This window comes from Rhizopus microsporus (genome assembly GCF_002708625.1).
Source record: "Rhizopus microsporus ATCC 52813 unplaced genomic scaffold scaffold_13, whole genome shotgun sequence".
Classification (NCBI taxonomy): domain Eukaryota; kingdom Fungi; phylum Mucoromycota; class Mucoromycetes; order Mucorales; family Rhizopodaceae; genus Rhizopus; species Rhizopus microsporus.
The window spans coordinates 645,239-663,924 of record NW_019671928.1 but is presented as its reverse complement, the minus strand read 5'-3'; the positions used below and the strand labels follow the sequence as shown (position 1 = coordinate 663,924).

The 18,686-nt window shown below is 36.9% G+C and overlaps 8 protein-coding genes across 8 annotated transcripts; 2 read left to right on the top strand and 6 right to left on the bottom strand.

The window, feature by feature from the left end:
- Positions 1-1,798: 1,798 nt before the first annotated feature.
- RHIMIDRAFT_239576 (uncharacterized protein) lies at positions 1,799-2,104 on the bottom strand (the record flags this gene model as incomplete). The annotated part of the gene is made up of 1 exon (XM_023609205.1): positions 1,799-2,104. The coding sequence occupies one exon, from the start codon at positions 2,102-2,104 to the stop codon at positions 1,799-1,801; it is 306 nt and encodes a 101-aa protein (XP_023464464.1).
- A 3,263-nt stretch (positions 2,105-5,367) lies between these two features.
- Positions 5,368-6,619, bottom strand: RHIMIDRAFT_239574 (lysosomal cystine transporter; the record flags this gene model as incomplete). The annotated part of the gene is made up of 10 exons (XM_023609204.1): positions 5,368-5,497; positions 5,548-5,561; positions 5,613-5,693; positions 5,746-5,805; positions 5,853-6,029; positions 6,082-6,194; positions 6,246-6,291; positions 6,340-6,400; positions 6,449-6,513; positions 6,563-6,619. The coding sequence occupies 10 exons, from the start codon at positions 6,617-6,619 to the stop codon at positions 5,368-5,370; spliced, it is 804 nt and encodes a 267-aa protein (XP_023464463.1).
- Positions 6,620-8,386: 1,767 nt separating this feature from the next.
- Positions 8,387-8,715, top strand: RHIMIDRAFT_34190 (uncharacterized protein). The gene has a single exon (XM_023615125.1). The coding sequence runs from the start codon at positions 8,421-8,423 to the stop codon at positions 8,655-8,657; it is 237 nt and encodes a 78-aa protein (XP_023464462.1). The 5' UTR covers positions 8,387-8,420; the 3' UTR covers positions 8,658-8,715.
- A 130-nt stretch (positions 8,716-8,845) lies between these two features.
- On the bottom strand, positions 8,846-10,458 carry RHIMIDRAFT_259784 (uncharacterized protein). The gene is made up of 4 exons (XM_023611424.1): positions 9,836-10,458; positions 9,717-9,781; positions 9,466-9,665; positions 8,846-9,412 (listed from the first exon to the last, which is right to left on the bottom strand). The coding sequence occupies exons 1-4, from the start codon at positions 10,311-10,313 to the stop codon at positions 9,289-9,291; spliced, it is 867 nt and encodes a 288-aa protein (XP_023464461.1). The 5' UTR covers positions 10,314-10,458; the 3' UTR covers positions 8,846-9,288.
- Positions 10,459-10,650: 192 nt separating this feature from the next.
- Positions 10,651-12,354, bottom strand: RHIMIDRAFT_205096 (DNA primase large subunit Spp2; the record flags this gene model as incomplete). The annotated part of the gene is made up of 6 exons (XM_023606803.1): positions 10,651-10,963; positions 11,019-11,267; positions 11,322-11,746; positions 11,809-11,929; positions 11,978-12,155; positions 12,228-12,354. 6 exons carry the CDS (start codon positions 12,352-12,354, stop codon positions 10,651-10,653), a joined length of 1,413 nt encoding a protein of 470 aa, XP_023464460.1.
- Positions 12,355-12,556: 202 nt separating this feature from the next.
- On the bottom strand, positions 12,557-14,764 carry RHIMIDRAFT_239571 (TBC-domain-containing protein; the record flags this gene model as incomplete). Its single annotated transcript, XM_023609203.1, has 4 exons — positions 12,557-13,048; positions 13,113-13,505; positions 13,561-13,919; positions 13,999-14,764. 4 exons carry the CDS (start codon positions 14,762-14,764, stop codon positions 12,557-12,559), a joined length of 2,010 nt encoding a protein of 669 aa, XP_023464459.1.
- A 71-nt stretch (positions 14,765-14,835) lies between these two features.
- Positions 14,836-15,363, bottom strand: RHIMIDRAFT_205317 (uncharacterized protein; the record flags this gene model as incomplete). Its single annotated transcript, XM_023606819.1, has 1 exon — positions 14,836-15,363. A coding segment is annotated over one exon (528 nt), but the record flags the coding sequence as incomplete, so codon positions are not given.
- Positions 15,364-17,291: 1,928 nt separating this feature from the next.
- Positions 17,292-18,683, top strand: RHIMIDRAFT_285531 (cell cycle regulatory protein; the record flags this gene model as incomplete). Its single annotated transcript, XM_023613290.1, has 2 exons — positions 17,292-17,340; positions 17,692-18,683. 2 exons carry the CDS (start codon positions 17,292-17,294, stop codon positions 18,681-18,683), a joined length of 1,041 nt encoding a protein of 346 aa, XP_023464457.1.
- Between the last annotated feature and the right edge of the window lie 3 nt (positions 18,684-18,686).

The window sequence follows — 18,686 nt, the reverse complement described above, 5'->3', positions numbered from 1 at the left end:
CAAGCTTACGTCATGTTTTCCCAGAAGACCACCCTTATACCTGGCAGAAATCGAGAAGGAAGAGCAAGTACACTCCTCAAACCAGAAATCACCGCCTCATGGTGCAACAAACAATGTAAGGGATCGGAGTTGACACTAAAGTGTACAAGGCACACTCATTGAGAGCAGCTGCTAGCGCTTGGGCGGTAATGAAGAGTCGTAATATTGATCAAATTAAGAAACTCGCAGATTGGTCGAACAGCTCCAATACCTTTGAGAGAAATTATTACAAATCATTCAACAAGTTCGGATATGGTCACCCGTCCTATGGCGTTGAATTGGCTTGAAACCTTGATGTTCTCAACCTAGAAACAAGCCAAGAAAATGAAAGATGCACACTCAAAGGCTTGAAGAAATAACACTTGGAAAAAGTTTTTATTATATAGTATAATCTGAAAATAAAGCGTGGTGTGAAAGAGCCTTTACCACCTCATCTTCTGCTTCCATTCCGGTAACGGTGCGATTCGACAGTTGAGCTTTCCATCTCCTTTTTTTGTTAGCAAATCAAAATGTGTGAGTATCTCGAATGGGGATTCATGGTCGATAACCACTTTGATATTTTGGCACTACCTAGTATTTAAATCAGTCAACGTGAAATGATTCTCGCACTGCAATTGATTTTTTCCGACTTGCTCTAAAAAGCGCTTGATATCACCTGGCGATGTTGAGAAGCCTGCATAGTCAACGGCTACAAAGCAGAAAAGTTTTTGACTGTAATGTACTCTGGAAACAAGGTCTACATAAAATCTTTAGTTATTATAACTATTATATTAAATGTTGGTGTACTTGAAATGTCACCATGTGATCCTTTCAAAAGCAGGAGCAGATCATTTTGTTTGGGTGAATCCCTCTCCAGCAAAGGTTGGTTAGCTTTGCAAGTTGGATTCACATATACCTTTTCACACTTTCCGCAAAAGTAAAGCTTGTTAACCATTAACTGAAGCAGGCGTACTCGTGATTCTTCTGTTTCTTCAGAGAGAGGTTTACTTGTGTATCCAATTGTTATGGATCTGCTATCATGTTGTAAATACTTTCAGTACGCCTTGAGCGAATCAGAAGTGTTGATTGTGAACGCTACAGAATAGATTGTTAAAATATGGAGTTTCAAGGCTCTGTAAAGTATCCTTCTACCCCTTATCTGCTCGTTGACTATCCATAAGCTTCGTCAACGCTTACTGGTTCTGTCCGGAACGTTCTGTATTCCCTCAGATGTCGGTTTGGTTGATCCAATGTTGGAGTCTTCTGACAGTACAATGCTCATAAGTTAATACTTCTCTTCTGACGAATATTGATTTTTTCCATATTCGTTTCTTAGATAAATGACTTTGAACACTTTTCTTTAATGAGGTAAAGCTTTTACCGTTGTTGAGCACAAGAGAAATGGTCAATAATTGATTGTCAACTTTTCGAAATTTATGCATCATCACACATCTGTTCAAACTTCGGTTTCACGGTTATCAACTTATCGTTCCTGAACTCTCTCTCATTTCACTATGTTGTTAACCTAACTTTCAACGAAGTTGTTCATATCACTCTTAGGGAGTAAGGTAAACCCATATAAAATAAATCGAAGTTGTCAAACAATTGATAATAGAACTAGTTGAACTTGTTTGTACTCTTGTTGTTATACACTCTTTCCGGAAAGTAAACTTTTTTTTTTTGTAAAATGGTATATTTTATTCAAGTACTGCCAGTTAGCTTGTACTTATTAAAGAAAATAATAAAGAGCATAGAAGCACGGAACAAAATAAAGGTTGCGTTAACCTGAGCGAGATGTTTTTAGACGCTCTCTATAGATATTCTCATCATGTATTCGCTTGATTGCTTGCGTTGCTCGTGCAGCAGCTTCATCGGGCCAGAAGGTACGACCATCAGATACAAAACGCCAATGACACCGCCAGATAGCCCAGACCGTACAAACAATGATTGTTTGACCATCAACACGTAGTCCTGAAAGCACTTGTATATGTTTAGACGAGCCTAGGGCCAGGGATTCATAGGCAAGTCTCGCAGTAGGCTGCAAAAAGCGATTTGCAATGCGTGACCAGGTTTCTTTTTTGAGCATGCAAGGCCACAAGAAGTGCTCATCGTCTTCAACGCCTCCACATAGAAGACAGTAAGAATCCAAGTGTTCCGGAAAGTAAACTCGCCTGTGATCGAAAATAAATGTATCCAATGGTGAGAACAAAATTCATGTTGTATGAGATGTAAATTCGTCATTACCAAGAATATTTTTGTAGTACCAGCCTTAACATCCATGGAGATACTGTATTTCCAAATTGAGATGTCGTATTGAAACCGTTGTAATGTTATCAGAGTAATTACAAATACAAAAAAAATATGGCTCACTATCTCATTTGGCAGTAATATTAACAGGTGGGCTGTCTTGGAGCTGAAACTAACCTAATATTAGAAATAGCTCTCTTTAGTCTCTTTGTAAAAGTTTAAATTCTTTATTCGGTTTTTCCATGAAATCAGAACATGAGTCATATTTGGCAATGCATATTCTTGAATGGTCGCGAAGCAGATTGCTTTTATTTGACATGATTTCTTTGTCTTAGGTACCCGATCCTAAAACTTGTTTGAAAGAAAAATATATAAAAACCCATTTTAATTGAGTCCTTTTTTTGCTTCTTTACAGCAGTTATCAAGTGTCCCTCTGAGTGTTCAAAGATTCACCAATCAAAACTAGCCTGTCCTCATGGTCCTTGCTCTGACTCGCTTGTCCCGCCCTCTCTACTCTCTGGCGTGTATCTGGAACGTTCCCCAATAGTCTCTTCTGACACCCTGGGTTCTCTGTGTCCTCCGTTCCTTTTTTTTGTTTTAACTTTCCTGGGTAGTTATCGCTACCCTCCCCAGAATGCACCTTGGTGGTAAGTAAAACTAATCTTAGGATATGTGCTTTAATACTAACATACTTTTTCTCTCTTTTTCTACATATACTCATTATCTATCTCTCTTTTGACATGATGTAGTTTTATTCAAACGTTTTTTCCTTTGTCGTCTTTTTACGTAAATAACTTATTTTACGACAGTATTTTATAAAATTAACGTCAATAATTAATAAAAATACAGTATTAGTATTCTTCTAAAATTTTCTGTTATTCTGTTTTGTTGTTTTCTTGATTACTGCAGAGGCAATCATAAAGGCAGGAGCTGTAGACAAGTCAGTTACATGGTATGATTTTATTAAGGAAATAAAATCCTTTATTGTTGAAAAATATGATGGTGAACCTTCGGCTGCCTATCGAAGTGATTGGAAACGTTACTTCAAGATGGAGGCTAAGAATTTGCAGTATAAAGTACTTCATGAGGATTTTGTAGAAGATTTGTAGACGGAAATCAGAAATGAAATTCAAAAACTAAAAAGTTCATATTGGCAGAAGCTAGTTTGTCTTTTGTGTAGTCTCGTTGCAACGGTTAAGAACAACAAAACAGAATAGTAGAAGACTGTAGGAGACTACTATTACAACAATGAAAAAACAAATGAGTTCAATTACACTAGTTCTATTATCAATTGCTTGACCGTGTAGACCATACACACATATAAAAGTTAGCCAGAAGAAAAAGATGATATGGTTTATTACTGCTGTTGTCAGGTAAGTTCAACAATGGTTGTTCACCGCGCTCCAAGAATTACAATAAAAGCAATAATTTAACAAAATAAAAATGAATACACTTCAAATAATTCCACATGGACTTACGCCACTGTCTAAGAGCGATAACACTGGCTTTGTTATACGTTGGGTTAACAACAGGTGAAATTGGTTTCGAAATGGAAGAGATCTTGGCAATGTCGAAGAAATGAGTAGGTTCAGGCATCATAATAAATTTGATGACAGCGAGATCAAAACGCGGCCAAACAACGTTTTCCCCCAAAATTTCGAACAGTTGCCATTCGCTCAATTCTTGATCATTCCTTCTGCTCTCAACGCCATCAACATTACCGAACCAGTCTCTAACTCTTGAACGACTGTAGAAGCCATACTTCCTTAAAGAAGTGTATCCAAGGTTACGTGATATAAGAAACGGAACTTGACCTTTTCCACGATGTATATCGAAGTAGAATACTTAGTTCTACGTCAACCAATTCGTAAGTTTACTACACTAATTTATTTATTGTATACGTTTTTAAGAAAGCTACATCTGATAGAAACAAAGGAAGCCACGCCTCTTCTGAAGCGAAGAATGAAAATAGACAACTTGGAACTATGGAGAAAGTGCGCTGATAAATGAAGGCCGATCAAGCTGATGTAACATTCAGTTATCATGCAAATGAGCTTGGATGTGTGGAGGTTAGTTTATTGGACAATGGGCTCAAAGGCACGAAGGAGTTGAATGAAAAGGGCACCAAAGCCCCGAAAATGTTGAAATATTTGGGTCTCGGTTAGCACAGCAATACGACTTCCCCATCGAATGTATCACGGCCTCCTACACGAGTGTCCCTATCCATCCAAAATCACTCCAATGCTTGCCTTTCCTTCACCATGGTACGGTTTACCAATACAAGCCCCTACCCTTTGGCACGAATGTTGTGCCGAGAGTTTTTTTTCCAAACTTATGAGGTTTGTGATGGAGCCATTAAGAATTCAAGGCATTCGAACGGTGTACTACTTAGACGATATTCGTCTATTAGCAAGAACGAAGGACGAGATGTACAAGAACGTTCAGACGACGTTAACTCCCCCGAACAAGCTAGGATTCATCACCAATTATTTCAAAAGCAAGCTGATACCGGAGAAGGTACAAGATTTCTTAGGTTTCCAATTCAACACGAAGACGATGACTATCTCGGTCCCTACTACAAAGATGGAGAAACTAACAAGTCGGGTCAAGCAATTGTTAAAGTCACCAACGAGGGAAGTGCTGCAAGCACCAAAGCTTATATAGCGGGGACTGGCATTTAAAAGTTAAAACGGCATGCCAACTGGAGTCTTTGCACAGACACATTTGAAAGATATTATCTTCGTCCCCCACAGCAACACCAAGAAGGCAAAACAATTGCATCAGCTGTACTTACTCCTTCCAATGAACTTGCGCAAAAAGCTACCACATCCTTTGTCTCGTCTTCGTCAATGTCCGAATTTTCAAACGCAAAACGCTGTAATGATTTTATACACTGGTTTATCATTGGGGATGTTTATATTGATTACCCTCGTATTTATCATCTCATTTCATAATTATGGATCAAGGCGAGGTAAAAAGAAGTTAGGCAAGGCTGACATGTTCACAAGGACGAACTCACAGTGAATAAGTGACAAGACTTGATAAAATAAAGCTGAATACTTTTATTGACCACAAAATTATAAACGTGTTGTAGTTGAAGTGTTACACTTGTTCCTCTTCGTGTGTTTTTAACAGTTCTTGTTGTTCTGTGTCTTGTGGATCATCTCTGTACCAAACAAAGTGCTGTAACATAAATATGATATCGAAAGCAATTGACTGAGCCCCAAGTCCTCTGTAAATGTATGTTAGTATTAAATGTAGGCTGTGTAAGCTATGGCTTACAGTTTAACAGGATCCTTTTGAATATTAGTACACAGTAACCAAATGATCTCTTGTTTAACACTTACCCCAGATACTCCACTCCAATCTCCACTGATAGACGCATCAAGTAGTAATTGTGTGATGGATAATGTACCACCCGTAAAGTCCTTTGTCATACTGTTAATATCATTTCACACCATAAAGCTGTTATTAGATTACCAATAGAATGTTATGTATACTCCATCCAAGTGTCGATTTACGCTTAAAGTTGATCCAAGCCTATGATTATGTAAGCATATAGTTGTATATATGAGTATAGCTTTTACCTGTGGAATGTATTTTATCAAGCTAACAAGCAGTTTCACATAGCTTAGATAATACATCAAGTCGATCCACATAAATCTTTCAAAATACTCTATTGACATAAGCATACAAAGTACACCAATGAATGACGCAGTGATGAAGTATCGCGCAATTTTAGACAGTCTTTGTGAATTGTCTTTCTGTCCAACCAAAATTGAATATAAAAGCAACGCTACATGGTATTCGACTTACTTTATAATAAAAGGTTTGGAAAAGGGTGAATGTGGATATCAAAAATGCATGTACAGCAAAGACGACGTCGTTTGCTCGCACTAAGTTTTCGCTAGAGTGGTTTCTTCGTTTATCTGCACAGCTGGACTGTCAGATGCCTGTTTATCTAAATGACTTACACTTACACTCATCACGGATATCTTGACTAAAATAAAATGAAATGTTGAATATCTATTTAGACGATGAGGATATATTATTGTTATTATGACAGGTAATTACTGAATAACAGAGAAATCCTAGCACATTATAACATAGAAAATCTATTGATAGTCCTTGTACACTATGACATGATAAGCAATCTCTTTATCTATTAGAAGGTATAGCTTACCTTTTTCTTTTCCAATTGAGTATCACTTGTGGATAAAAGCTACAGGACCAAGCTAAAAAATAACACTAGATTCCTATTGTTAATCTATTTGTAGCCAAATACATTTTTATTTACCCATCCAATAATAGTCGAGATAATGGACCAAAGGTCTTGTTCATAGTAATATGTCATGGTATAAAAGTAAAGAAGGACATACAAAAAAGGGAGAAAAAAAAAGGGGGGGGGAGACTTTATATATCTGATCGGGTATTACTAATCATGCCGCCTTATTGGATAAGCCTGTCTGCATGATCAATCAGCATTTTAATAAACTACAGGTTTACATCATTAAGATAAAAATGAGCCCCAGGTGAGAAGGTTCAAAAAAGTGTGCGAAGTTTTCAAAAAATCGGTAAAATCGGGATGGAAGCACTGTATGGCACCATTTGTGTACAATAGATAAAAATGCCATTACAGTCTTACAGAAAGTAAAATTGCAGCAATTTTATAATACAATTTATACGAAAAAATGACAAGTCAGCGCGACACCTCTTTCAGGAAATAGTGTATAATTTTGGATACTTGTGTGAGGTTAAATTGCCCAAAAAAATGAGACTAATTTGGCCAAACGATTACAAATGTTCTTTACTCAAGCATTCAGAGAATACATCGATCGAGTGCTGGATGGAATTTGTATGCGTCCAACAGGATTATCTTCGCTGTCTTCAATTGCTCTTGAAGAAAGTGTTTCTACCTCTGTCAATCCACCTCTTCTGACCTGGTCCTTCGGCACTTTCCAAAACATCCAAATAAAATTGAGTTCAGGCGAGTAAGGAGAGAGGTATATTGATATAAGACCTCTCTCAAAGATGTTAGAGTCAACGGCGTTCAGAAGAATAGATCCATTGGCATGGTTATCTCCTGTCAATGGTCTCTCAAGAAACAAAGATCCAAGTCTATTCATGGCTCTGAGAGCATTTTGTAAATTACCTGTGCTTTAAGACACACAAAGCAGATATTTCTAAAATACTACTTTTAAGCAAGAGAAATAACAGATAAAGTAATAAAAAGGAGGGTTTGGTGAACACTACACACACAAGGAAATACACGAGAAGGGTAAATGGCAGACGCTGCCTGTGTTGCCACTTTGCAACCTTTTACTAACTAACCTAACACTTTCCAGTAGAGTATTCTTTAATGCGATTACACATAGTTGATTCTGGTTATTTGTTGATCAACTGACAACATAAAATTTGACTAAATAACAACATTTCTTTTTATCTCTTTCTTTCTGAAGCCAAGATGATGACTTCATAAAGTCATATTTAGCTTGACACTGCGCATTCAAAAGGGTTGTAGGCATCCACAGTTCCAAATCTATGCTTCAAAAGTGGAGCGCTATCTGAAGACACCGTCAATCAAGAAGTAGCTTGAAGAACTGTACAATGACAAATACGACGAAGTGAAGATTGAAAAGGACAAAAGATCAACCGCCAGACACGTTTGATAAGCCAGTCTCAAGTGATGCTGGAAAATCAAAACAGCCTTTTGGAACTTAAAGAGCAACTAAGCAATCTGGGATCGCTCTCTACGCCGATATAAACAATACTGTCCACAGCGTCTTCATCGAAGAATGAAATAAAAGACATTAAAGAAGTCATTTTCAACCATACTAAAGGGCTTCATCACCTCTATCAACGGGGTGATGGTTTATCAACCAGTCAAATGAAAGCAATGTCTAAAGGTCTATCTTGCATACTAGACCTTGATGGGCCAGAAAAAGAAGGCAGTTTGAGATATCTTTTTTCTGAAGGCTTGTGGACAAAGTTGACTGCAAAACATGTCAATCGCTTCAAAACTTCGCCAGAAGTCGTTGTTAGATAACTAGAGCTACATTATCAATCTGTACAACCAGTAAAAGGCAAAAAATATTTGAATCATTTAAAGTGCCAGGACAGTTTAAAGGATACCATGGATAAGGTCTTTGTTTTCTATGAGGAGATTGATTTTAGTGGAACCAAAGGGGTTTATGCTGAATACAACAAACGGACCAAAAGTTTCTGAAGGAGACTATGTTTACCAGATTTGGCTACCTTTGTTCAGCAAGTTGTTCAGCATCAACGAGAACATAGTAAGAATCAAAACTGGCAAAACAGCCCCAGAAAACACGACAGAATCAAAGGTCAAACTGTATCACAGCCATAAAAATATCGCTGAATGTCATTCCTAATTCAACCTTGTTTGCCTCCGTTTCGACTTCAGATGTGGCCAATACTCTCTGAGCCGCGCTTGTTTATTCGTAGTTTAAATTAAAGCTTTCTAAGCGCATTATTCTATTTTTTTTCTTTCTTGCCTTGTGGATAGAGCTATTGTCTTTATTTGAAGAACCTGCGAAACCAAGGGAATGGGCCGTACCACATCTTTTGTCTCCATTTCGGCAACGTAATCTCTCCCTTCTCTTCTCAAATCTGTAATCAAACAATTGATGAGAGCTTATTCAACTATGATGTGCATTTATCTTCTCTCTCTCTTATACAGTTCCTTTTTGTGTGTTCTTTCAATACATTCGAAAATAAGTAGACTGGGTCATAGCCACTTTAATACTCTCACGATGTTGATGTTCAGGCCATATAGGCACATGTAATACATGTAGTCCCTTAGGCAATAGTTGGACTCGAAGTTTAAAGAGAATAGCTCTTTGGGATTAAGTGGTCTAAAAAGAAACATTTATTGTACTGCTCTAACCCACATCAGTCGGTGGTTATATTGTGACTTCGTAAGTGTCTCATTGACAAGAATTGTGTATACAGCATAAGAAATAAAAGAGGATTTGATTAATGGGTTTCTATGTTTATATGCTCTTATTGGCAATAAGACATAACGTTATACTTCTTCCTTTGATAATAATCCTTGAGCACAGTTATGCCGCAAGCACTTTTGAATACAGAAACAAATATTACAAATGTTGGCGTTTTCAAATTTACCCTGTTATAAACAGAATAAGTCATGTTCTCTTTCTTTATCTCGTTCTTACTTACTTGTAATTACTTGGAATTAATGGTGCAATCGTCTGAATAATGTCATTTTTAGAAATCAATATGTTGTTACGGATCTCTGTTACGATAGCAACCGTCGCGTCTTTGCTGTCACTGTTGAAATGATCCTGCTTGACCCTTTCAAAGCATTTTTCAATACGCTCTGTAATAGCAGGACAGATATAATCAAATGGAATCCATCTCTAGAATAGAAGCGTGAGAAATAAGCTAATGCGTATCTTTGTTCTATATACCGTCGTATAGCGTATCTTTTCCAATTCCTGCTTCTTTTCTTCTTCAGGAAGCTGTTTTATATAATCTATATAAAATAGTTAAAGACATAAAGCACAGTTATAGGCATGATTTTATATACCCATAAACTTTAGAACGAATTCAGTAGGTTTTACGTTTACTCTAAATCTAAAGAATACTAGGCCACCGCAAGCTGCATCAACAGCTTGAAACTTTCGTTCTTTACGCTCAGCTTTGTCTTCTCTCTTTTCCTTTTCCTTTTCACCTTCTTCTTCACCTTCTTCTTGATCAACTTCATCAATATCGTACGGACCTTCAAACCTTATCCATGTAGACTGGTGGTCTGGAAATAGCTTTGTGATGTATGTTTCTAGACAATTAGTTACTTGTCCTAATGCTCGGGTTTCGGCATTGACATTGCATGAAATCAAAATTCCAGTTGATTCATCAGAACGTTTCAATAAACTAGAATGCTTTGTCAACCAACGCTGTTTAAAACGACCCCGAAGGATAGGAATTGTATCTAGTTTCTGCTTCTTTTTTGTTGGAGCTTCGCTTTCTTCAATAGATCGTTTTTCTATCTTTGATTGTTCGGTCATGAAAAAAAAAAAAGTAAAAACTATACGCACGCGAAAATTCATGGGAAGACACATCCAAACCGTCTCAACTATTCGCCTGGAGATGTCACTTTTATTAAACCTGTATATTAAAAGATACTTCTTAGACATTTTCGTAATCTCCCACGCATTCATAAATAGAGTTTCATAAATCTGCGTGTGCTTTAATTGAACTGAATGGTAATTATTTTATTTTATTATTAGCTTTTAGTTTTTATATAACAACGTAATATAAACGAATTTAGAGCTATGAGGAACCACTCAACTTGTATATAATGCTTACGTTGATCAATTAATAAATACAAAAAGTTCCTTTATTTCAGCCGTCTATATTCATGGCATCTTCCTTTATGTCGCCATCCGCCAATTTCTTGCTGAGTTCATAATACTGATTTGGATGCTCAATGGGATCTATTTTTTCTTTGATTCCTGGATGCATCACTTCGAAATATCGTGTACATGCTAATTGATAATGCTTGTCGCCCGCAAGTCTCAGTATTTCATCCACATGACCTTTGCTGATCTGATCTTTGTACAGTTTTGCCTCCAAGCTCTTTTGTGATGAATGCTTGAATGGACATCCATGGAATTCTCCTGCGCTTGGTGCTTGCTCGTTTATGATTTTTGAGCAGCTACACAGCACAAGTTTAGCTATTTCCTTTTACTTCACATTCACACATCTCTTACCTGTATGGAGAATAGTTCAATCGTCTACCTTCAAGACCATAGCTATGTCGAATGTTATATGCATAATTCTTTTGGAATTTATCATCTGTTGTGTCTGAAAATGCTCTTCTCCAAAAATTAAGTGCTTCCTCCACAGATAATCCAATACCTTTCAGGAACAGCCCATACTGTAATCTACCATGGTGTCGAAGATGCTTGCTTGCTCTCAGACCATCATGCAAATGACGCATACACAAAGGTGCATGTTGTCTCACAACCTAAACAATAAAGAGATAAGCTACACCAAAAGAATAACAGAGGCACAATCTTACCGAATCAACTTCATTTGCAGTAACTGTACCCGAATGGTTGGGGTCATAATTATTATAACTTTTACCAATATATTGTTTCTCCATGTTTAATAAAAACGGTTTCAGTCGACCATCTTCCTCCATTCGCGGTAGCAGACTAGCCGTAGCTTCCAACGATTTATATAAAAATTCTCGATACTCATTCAACACAATGTTCACCTGCTCGCTCATCGGCACATATGCCTTGCCACCCTTCAAATAGACTAATCGACTTCCTACCATGTTGGGCACCTTTTCAAAATCCACTTCGAAAAATGTTTCGCTATTTACAAATTGTTCGACAACTGGCATAGAGACATTGTCTGATCTAGAGCGCAGTAAACTAAAGCAACATGCCTCCAATTCTTGACGCATACTCTCTTTTTCTTCTATGCTTAACTATAAAATAATCCCCTTTGAATCAGTTGGTCTGACTTCTTTTCTTTCTTTCTTTCCTTTACCATTTTCCAATTCAAGTTGAGTTGCTGTAAAAATGCTTTCTTCTCCTCCATTGATTCCTGATCAAATCTAAACTTGAATAGTGTTGTCTCTTGTCTCACAAACCAATTCTTCAAATCCTCACTAGTAGATCATCAGTCTCTTATTTTTCTTTATCTTATTTTTATATACCTTCGACAATAAGCCATTCGTAGCATAAAGTGACTGATGTGATCCTTTCTTCTTTCTTCATAAAGGCTGTCTGCTTTCGAAGCGTTGCTCTTTAAAGGCAAATATTTGTCTATAGCCTTTTGTAATTCTATTTTGAGGTCCTTTCCACTTATCAACGTCCTTTCGATACATCTTAATACTGTATGTCAAGTTATATATTTGTAAAGCTCAATATATATATATATATGTGTGTGTGTATGTATGTGTGTACCTTGAAGTCGATCGAGTGCATATTCCTCCAATTCTTCAATAGTAATTTCAGATGGTGGTGGTTTCAAGTAAAAGTTGAGTCGAAATGGGTATTCGGATTGCAGGTCATAATCTCTTCCAATATCCATGTATACACCATTTGTAGCCGCCTCTGCTGCTGCAGAAAAACGATTGACACGTCTGCTCTTTGACTTGAACATTGTAATAAACGCGAACCACAGAAAAAAAAAAAGATGGACAAAAAAAAGAGAAAAATAAATAATAGCGCGACGAAATAAAGTCACATACACAACAGGACGCGTATCAGAGCTGAACGTGTCTTTTCTTTTTTTATTGTTTAAGTTGATTATGAGCTTGTTTTAATTCTTGCTTCAGTGAGTCAAGCTCACCTTCTTTTTCTGCTACTGCTAATTTCATATTGATCAACATGGCCTCGATATCTGTCAATTGATTGACAAGGTATACATTTTTCTCCGCTAATTTACGATTCTCATCTACCTGATTCTCATAAGCAGCCTTCAGTTGAGAATAGTCATGACTTAGCTTCTCCTTTTCATCCACTATACGTGCAATATCCATCTTGCTATCTATGATTTGTTGCGTCAAGTCTTTGTTTTCATCCCTTAGTGATGCTAGAGACCCCTCAACCATACGGATATGTTCTGAAAGTTGACCATTGACTCGTCTAAGATGGTCTTCCTGAGAGGTTGACCTAGAATCTCTATACTCTATTTCTTCACTGTACTGCTGGGCTAAGCGTGCCATGAATTTTGTGGGTAACTCCACACGATATACATCATTCACGAAACCATCTGTGTTATCCTACAGTGATATTTTTTTGAAAGTGAATAAAGGGATAATGAATGACAGAAGAAAAATGATTTACCTCATACACCTGAAATACGCCATTACATAGAAAGTCGACAAGAGCATCAAATTTGAGCTTCAAGATGTGCTCCTGGTTTCGAACAATCAACGCCAGGGCGATCTGCACGAGTACTTGAGGGCCTTCTATAAATAGCAAATCCATAATACGGAATGACATCTCAATAGGGCACCTGTAAGAACAAAGAGTGATGAACCACTGGGAGGCATACATCGAAGGAGACACACCCTCACTTTCCATATGCCTGTGAACCACGGGTAACTTTTGTTGAAAGACATTATCAAATTGGTACATGTGTTGATGAAGAGTTTCCATTCTTGGTGTAAAGTGTCCTCTTAAATCATATTTGCCCATGAGTTTGATAAGGACCAAAAAGGCTTCTTCTTCTGGCATCTTTCAATAAAAAGAAGTGAGTTTATGAACAATTTCTATTATTATACTTTCTTACATGAATAAGCAAACAACCAATAATAAACGCCAGTCCCTGACAGTAACCAACCTCCTGATCAAATAAACTGTATGCTTTTGCAACACGGAATAAAGCCTGTCGTCCATTTTCGTTCATGAAATAAGAATAGTTTGGAAAGGTCCTAGTGAGGTCCCTCTGAATTTGCTTTTCAAATGAACTTGTTTTCTTGAGTAATTCGTTATATTCAATAACATCCAAATCTCTAGATTTAGATATGATCTGCCAAACATAGCCTCGAATAGGCGAAGGGATACCACCGTGCGCTAGATGGCTTCTTAAATCATCCATTTGGCTTTCTATAACGCTGCTCAAGTTGGATATAGCATGAGACCAAAAGTCTATGGATACAAAAAAAAAACAAGGTTACATCTTCTTCTTCCTTTCATTCTTTCTCTCATGGATAAAAGGCGTTATTACCCCAATCTATTCTTTCTTCATCTAATCTGCACGACGTCAGTCTTTCAAGAGCTTCTTGTTTTAGTAAAGCCTGTCTTTCCGAGTCATATCGATGGTCATAGTGCGTAAACTTTCTGATCACTACAGACGATCGACTGTGCCCTATTGATTTATGAATGGATCTTCGTTGTTCGAATGTCTGTGAGGGTCGTGAAATGGCTGTTGTTGCTGGCGAAGTGGGAATAGAGCTAACTGATACAGGTCTCTTAAATTTATTACTAATGGTAGATATGATACTTGCTCTATTTACTGATTTGTTGCTATTATTATTATTATTATTAATGGATGTAGGAGGTGATTTTAATATAGGCACAGTATTCGGGTAAAATGCAGGTTTGCTATGAAGGATATCATCATCACTGTGAGACTGATGAGGTGAGGTTATATTGGTCTCTATAGAAGACATATCATCATCATTATCACTAATACCCGTTGTTGTTGTCACGGTGTGATTATCTGGCTGCATCGGTTCATCTTCATCAAAACTGCTGCTATCTTCATCACTCGAGGCTTCGTCGTCTGTTCTAACTTGAATAGTAAAACCGAAATGGTCCATGTATTCTTTATTGTGAGGATTAAGTAAAGCCTCATCTACAACATCTAAATCATATTCTGCCATCTCAAACTTGGGATTCTTTTCATCGTCTGTTGTTGACGATGTTGTCATAGAATCTTCCTCATATTCTCTTGTTGGCTGTTTAACAGGTGGATCATATAATGTAGTCATGATATATTATATAAAAAAAAGGAGAAAGAAAAAAGAAAGAGAGAAAGACCGAAAATATAAACTAGGGAAATTTAAACTCCTTTTTCTATTCCTTTGAGTGTTTTTGCTCGCACAAGATTTACAAAGTTTATTTTGTTTAAATGAAGCCAATCTAAAAAGAAATGAATAAATTGGATACAATAATATAATATATCTCTTACCTTGTTGGCAACATCAAGGGCGTCAACATCAGCAGTCAAGCGAACAAAAGCCTTCTTGTAACCAACAGGAGTGATAAGGGTGTTAACCTTGGCAACTTCAACATCATAAAGTCTCTTGACAGCATCCTTGATTTGGTGCTTGTTGGCCTTGATGTCAACAAGGAAAGTCAAGGTGTTGTGTTCTTCAATCTTCTTCATGGCAGTTTCAGTGTTGAGAGGTTGACGAACGATGCGGTATTGGTCCATACGAGGAGCATGGGCAACAGACTTGCGAGCGTACTTGGGAGCACGCTTCAAGACCAAGGTTTGGGGGCGGTGGAAGTGGGTGGTAGTACGGATCTTGCGAACGGACTTGCTGTGGACACCCTTGAGAGCAGCCTTCTTGGCGGTTTGAGCCTTAGTCTTAGCAGCTAATAGACATGTTAAATTTTGTGCTCTTTCATTTATAATTCCAAGAAAAATAAAGGAAGAATGGAGTCAACAGTTGCTGAATGTAATCGTCACTGTAAAGACACTTGCTTTTTTGTTGTAACTACAAGTTCCTGATATCATGAGCTGATCTATACAAATTAAACATTTTCTCAAATTCTATAATTATGTATATGTGTGTGTGTATGTGTGTCGTGTGCTGCAACTCATTATTATCCATATCATACAATCATTTGTTCTATCTTTTCTTCCTTTATTGTCTCCATCCATCCTTTATCTTTCTTCATCATTACACTACCTGAGTTTGCAGGCATCTTTGACGTTTAAATAATAGGGAGGGAAAACTGGATTGGGTTCAGAAACTCTCTCTTATCATTCTCTCCCTCTCTCCCTCTCCGTTGGCCCACTTCTCTCTTACTCTGTCACTTCTCATACACCCACTCTTGGACCAGCTAATAATTATGTCCGGTCCGAGCTAAATTACGGCTTGAATTAATACTCCGCTAGAACTTGAAGCGTTTAGAAAGTCAGTTGTTACATTGACATTAAATAATCATATTAGAAAGAGAAGGGTTTATAAGAGAAAAAAGAGAGTAAACATGTAAATGAGATTATTAATATCTTACACAAAGTGAATATTGTGTTGGGTCAACGATAGATAGTCTGTAAACGTAAAGAAAAGGGAGAGAACAGAAAACAAGTGAAGAGCGAGAGAGAGAAGACGGGACAAACTCAATAAGAACCAAAACTACCCCAGGTAGGACCGGACTAGTTTCGATGGGCAATCTATTATACTATATATTAGTTTCTTATAAGAGTAAAGAATATAACATACCTTAGGGCTAACTGGGGAATAGCTGGGCTTACTTTTTGGTCCAAAGAAGAAAAGAAAAGAAAAAGAAGACAGGGTCAGACTGTTTATAATGAATATCTTACAACTTTTTAGCTACGCGTTATTCATAAAGCGTTGACTATAATTATCTATATATCTCTTAAAAGTATCAAGCTCATTTTATGTATTATACGCTGTCAAATTGAAAACTAAAGAAAAGATTGATAACCAACCAAAGTGTAATTATTATTATTTTTAAATTGTGTGTGAATAGTCTCTGAATAAAGTGTATATCAACTATCTGAAGCGATCACTCATGAAGTGAATATCAGGTGTATTCCTTTACTGTATTTATGTAACACAAATCATGCGTATTCTTCCATTGTCCATTATCTCCTCTTTCTTCATAGTGAATTACAAGCAATAGCAAAGGGCAAATTAAATAAAGGCTTTGTCATTTACTATTTTTCACTAATTATACTCTATTTATGTATAAAACACGATATTTACTTCAAATGTCCCTTTTTCATAAACTATCAAACGGCATGTTCTTTTATTGGATCATATTTTAAATTCAGATTTCGCGTCACGTCGTTTAATGTCCGCAACTTTTTTTTCAGGTTACAACTTTCATTGAATAAGTGACCCTTTTCTTTTTTTTTTTTTTCTCTTTTTTTTTTCTTTCATTATCCATCAAACACACATAAAAGGCATAGACAGACGATTGTATATCCACACACATTTATATATACTTTTGATATACCATTGCTTCTAAACTAAAGCTCAATAACACGCCCTCACATATACAGGAACAAATAACCTTTATTCTATTTTTTTTTTTGATACCAAATGAGACTCAGATCTTCAAGGATTATTGAAGTGAAAGATAAAACTAAAGAAGAGATTGATATAAAAGAAGAGACAATATATTCAAATAAAATACAAAGAGATGAACCAGAAGCATCATTTGAACAAAGTCTAGAATCCATATTTCCACCCTCACCGCACAATAAAAAAAGAATCCAAACAAATGCTGACAGGTAAAAAAAAGATCAATAATCAATTCATGATACATAAGCTTATAGTCATCAGATTCATTATACCCTCGCGTGAGCGTAATTTAGCCAAAGATTTAACATTGAATGGGAAAAGAGACGAACAAAGAGAAATGAAAAGAATAACAGCCTATTTCAGAGCTGAAGTTTTGGATGACCCCAATGCAGCAGATGAATATATACAACAACAAAGAAGGACATTGCAGCCTGTATCTTCTTCTTCTTCAATACCATTTGCATCATCATCATCATCATCATCATTATCATCCATTATACATAATCAATCAACACCATCATCATTATCGTCATTGTCAGTAGATATAGAAAGTGTAAATATATTTGAATCACCCAATGCTAGTCGATTTCAAACATCGCCTATAAGTGAAGCAGGCAGACGTATATTACTATCAGGTGATAACAAGAGACATTTCAATACAACGCCTATCAAAATACTGGATGCTCCTGATTTACAAGATGATTTCTATTTGAATTTGATGGATTGGGGACATAATGATTGTCTGGCTGTAGGATTAGGATCAAGTGTCTATTTATGGAATGCAAATACAAGCAAAGTAACCCAATTATGTGATTTATCAACAGAGAATGTTACATCAGTAAAATGGTCAACTATTGGAAACTTACTGGCTATTGGAACAAGCAAAGCAAGGACGATACTTTATGACACTGCAACATCTGAAAGGGTGCGTACCTGGACAACTCATACGTCCAGAGTAGGTAGTTTAGCATGGGCATCCAACATATTGAGTACGGGAGGAAGAGATCATTACATATACCATCATGATGTTAGGTCAAATGAAGCCTATTTCAGAAGATTAACAGGACACACACAAGAAATCTGTGGATTAAAATGGAACCCAGAAGGTAATTCGCTTGCCTCTGGAGGAAATGATAACAATGTCATGATCTGGGATTCACATGAAAATATTATCCTACATCGATTTAGTCAGCATACGGCAGCCATCAAGGCACTCGACTGGAGTCCACACAAAAGAGGGTTGCTCGTCACTGGTGGTGGTACGGCGGATAAGACAATGAAACTCTGGAATACCATTTCTGGAAATCTATTGTCTTCTCATGACACTGGCTCTCAAGTATGTAACTTGGTCTGGTCTAAGCGCACAGATGATATTATATCAAGTCATGGATTCGCAAACCAGTTGGCAACAGAGTCCAACCTGATTCATATCTGGAAGGCAGATAAAATGGAAAAAGTAGGCACGTTATCCGGTCATAAATCGCGTGTGCTGTATATGTCGATGAGCCATGATGGAAGCACTATTGTCACAGGTGCTGCTGACGAAACATTAATGTTTTGGGATTTATTTTTAAATGAGCCTTATACAAGAAATGACCCTGAAGAAAGGATGACTTGCTTAAGATAATAA

Coding starts and splice junctions, on each gene's coding strand:
- RHIMIDRAFT_259784 (XM_023611424.1), bottom strand. CDS start 10,313: ATGACCGAACAATCAAAGATAGAAAAACGATCTATTGAAGAAAGCGAA. Junction 9,782..9,835: donor ATTCGTTCTAAAGTTTATGG/GTATATAAAATC, acceptor TATTTTATATAG/ATTATATAAAACAGCTTCCT. Junction 9,666..9,716: donor AAAAGATACGCTATACGACG/GTATATAGAACA, acceptor CTTCTATTCTAG/AGATGGATTCCATTTGATTA.
- RHIMIDRAFT_34190 (XM_023615125.1), top strand. CDS start 8,421: ATGAGGAGATTGATTTTAGTGGAACCAAAGGGGTTTATGCTGAATACA.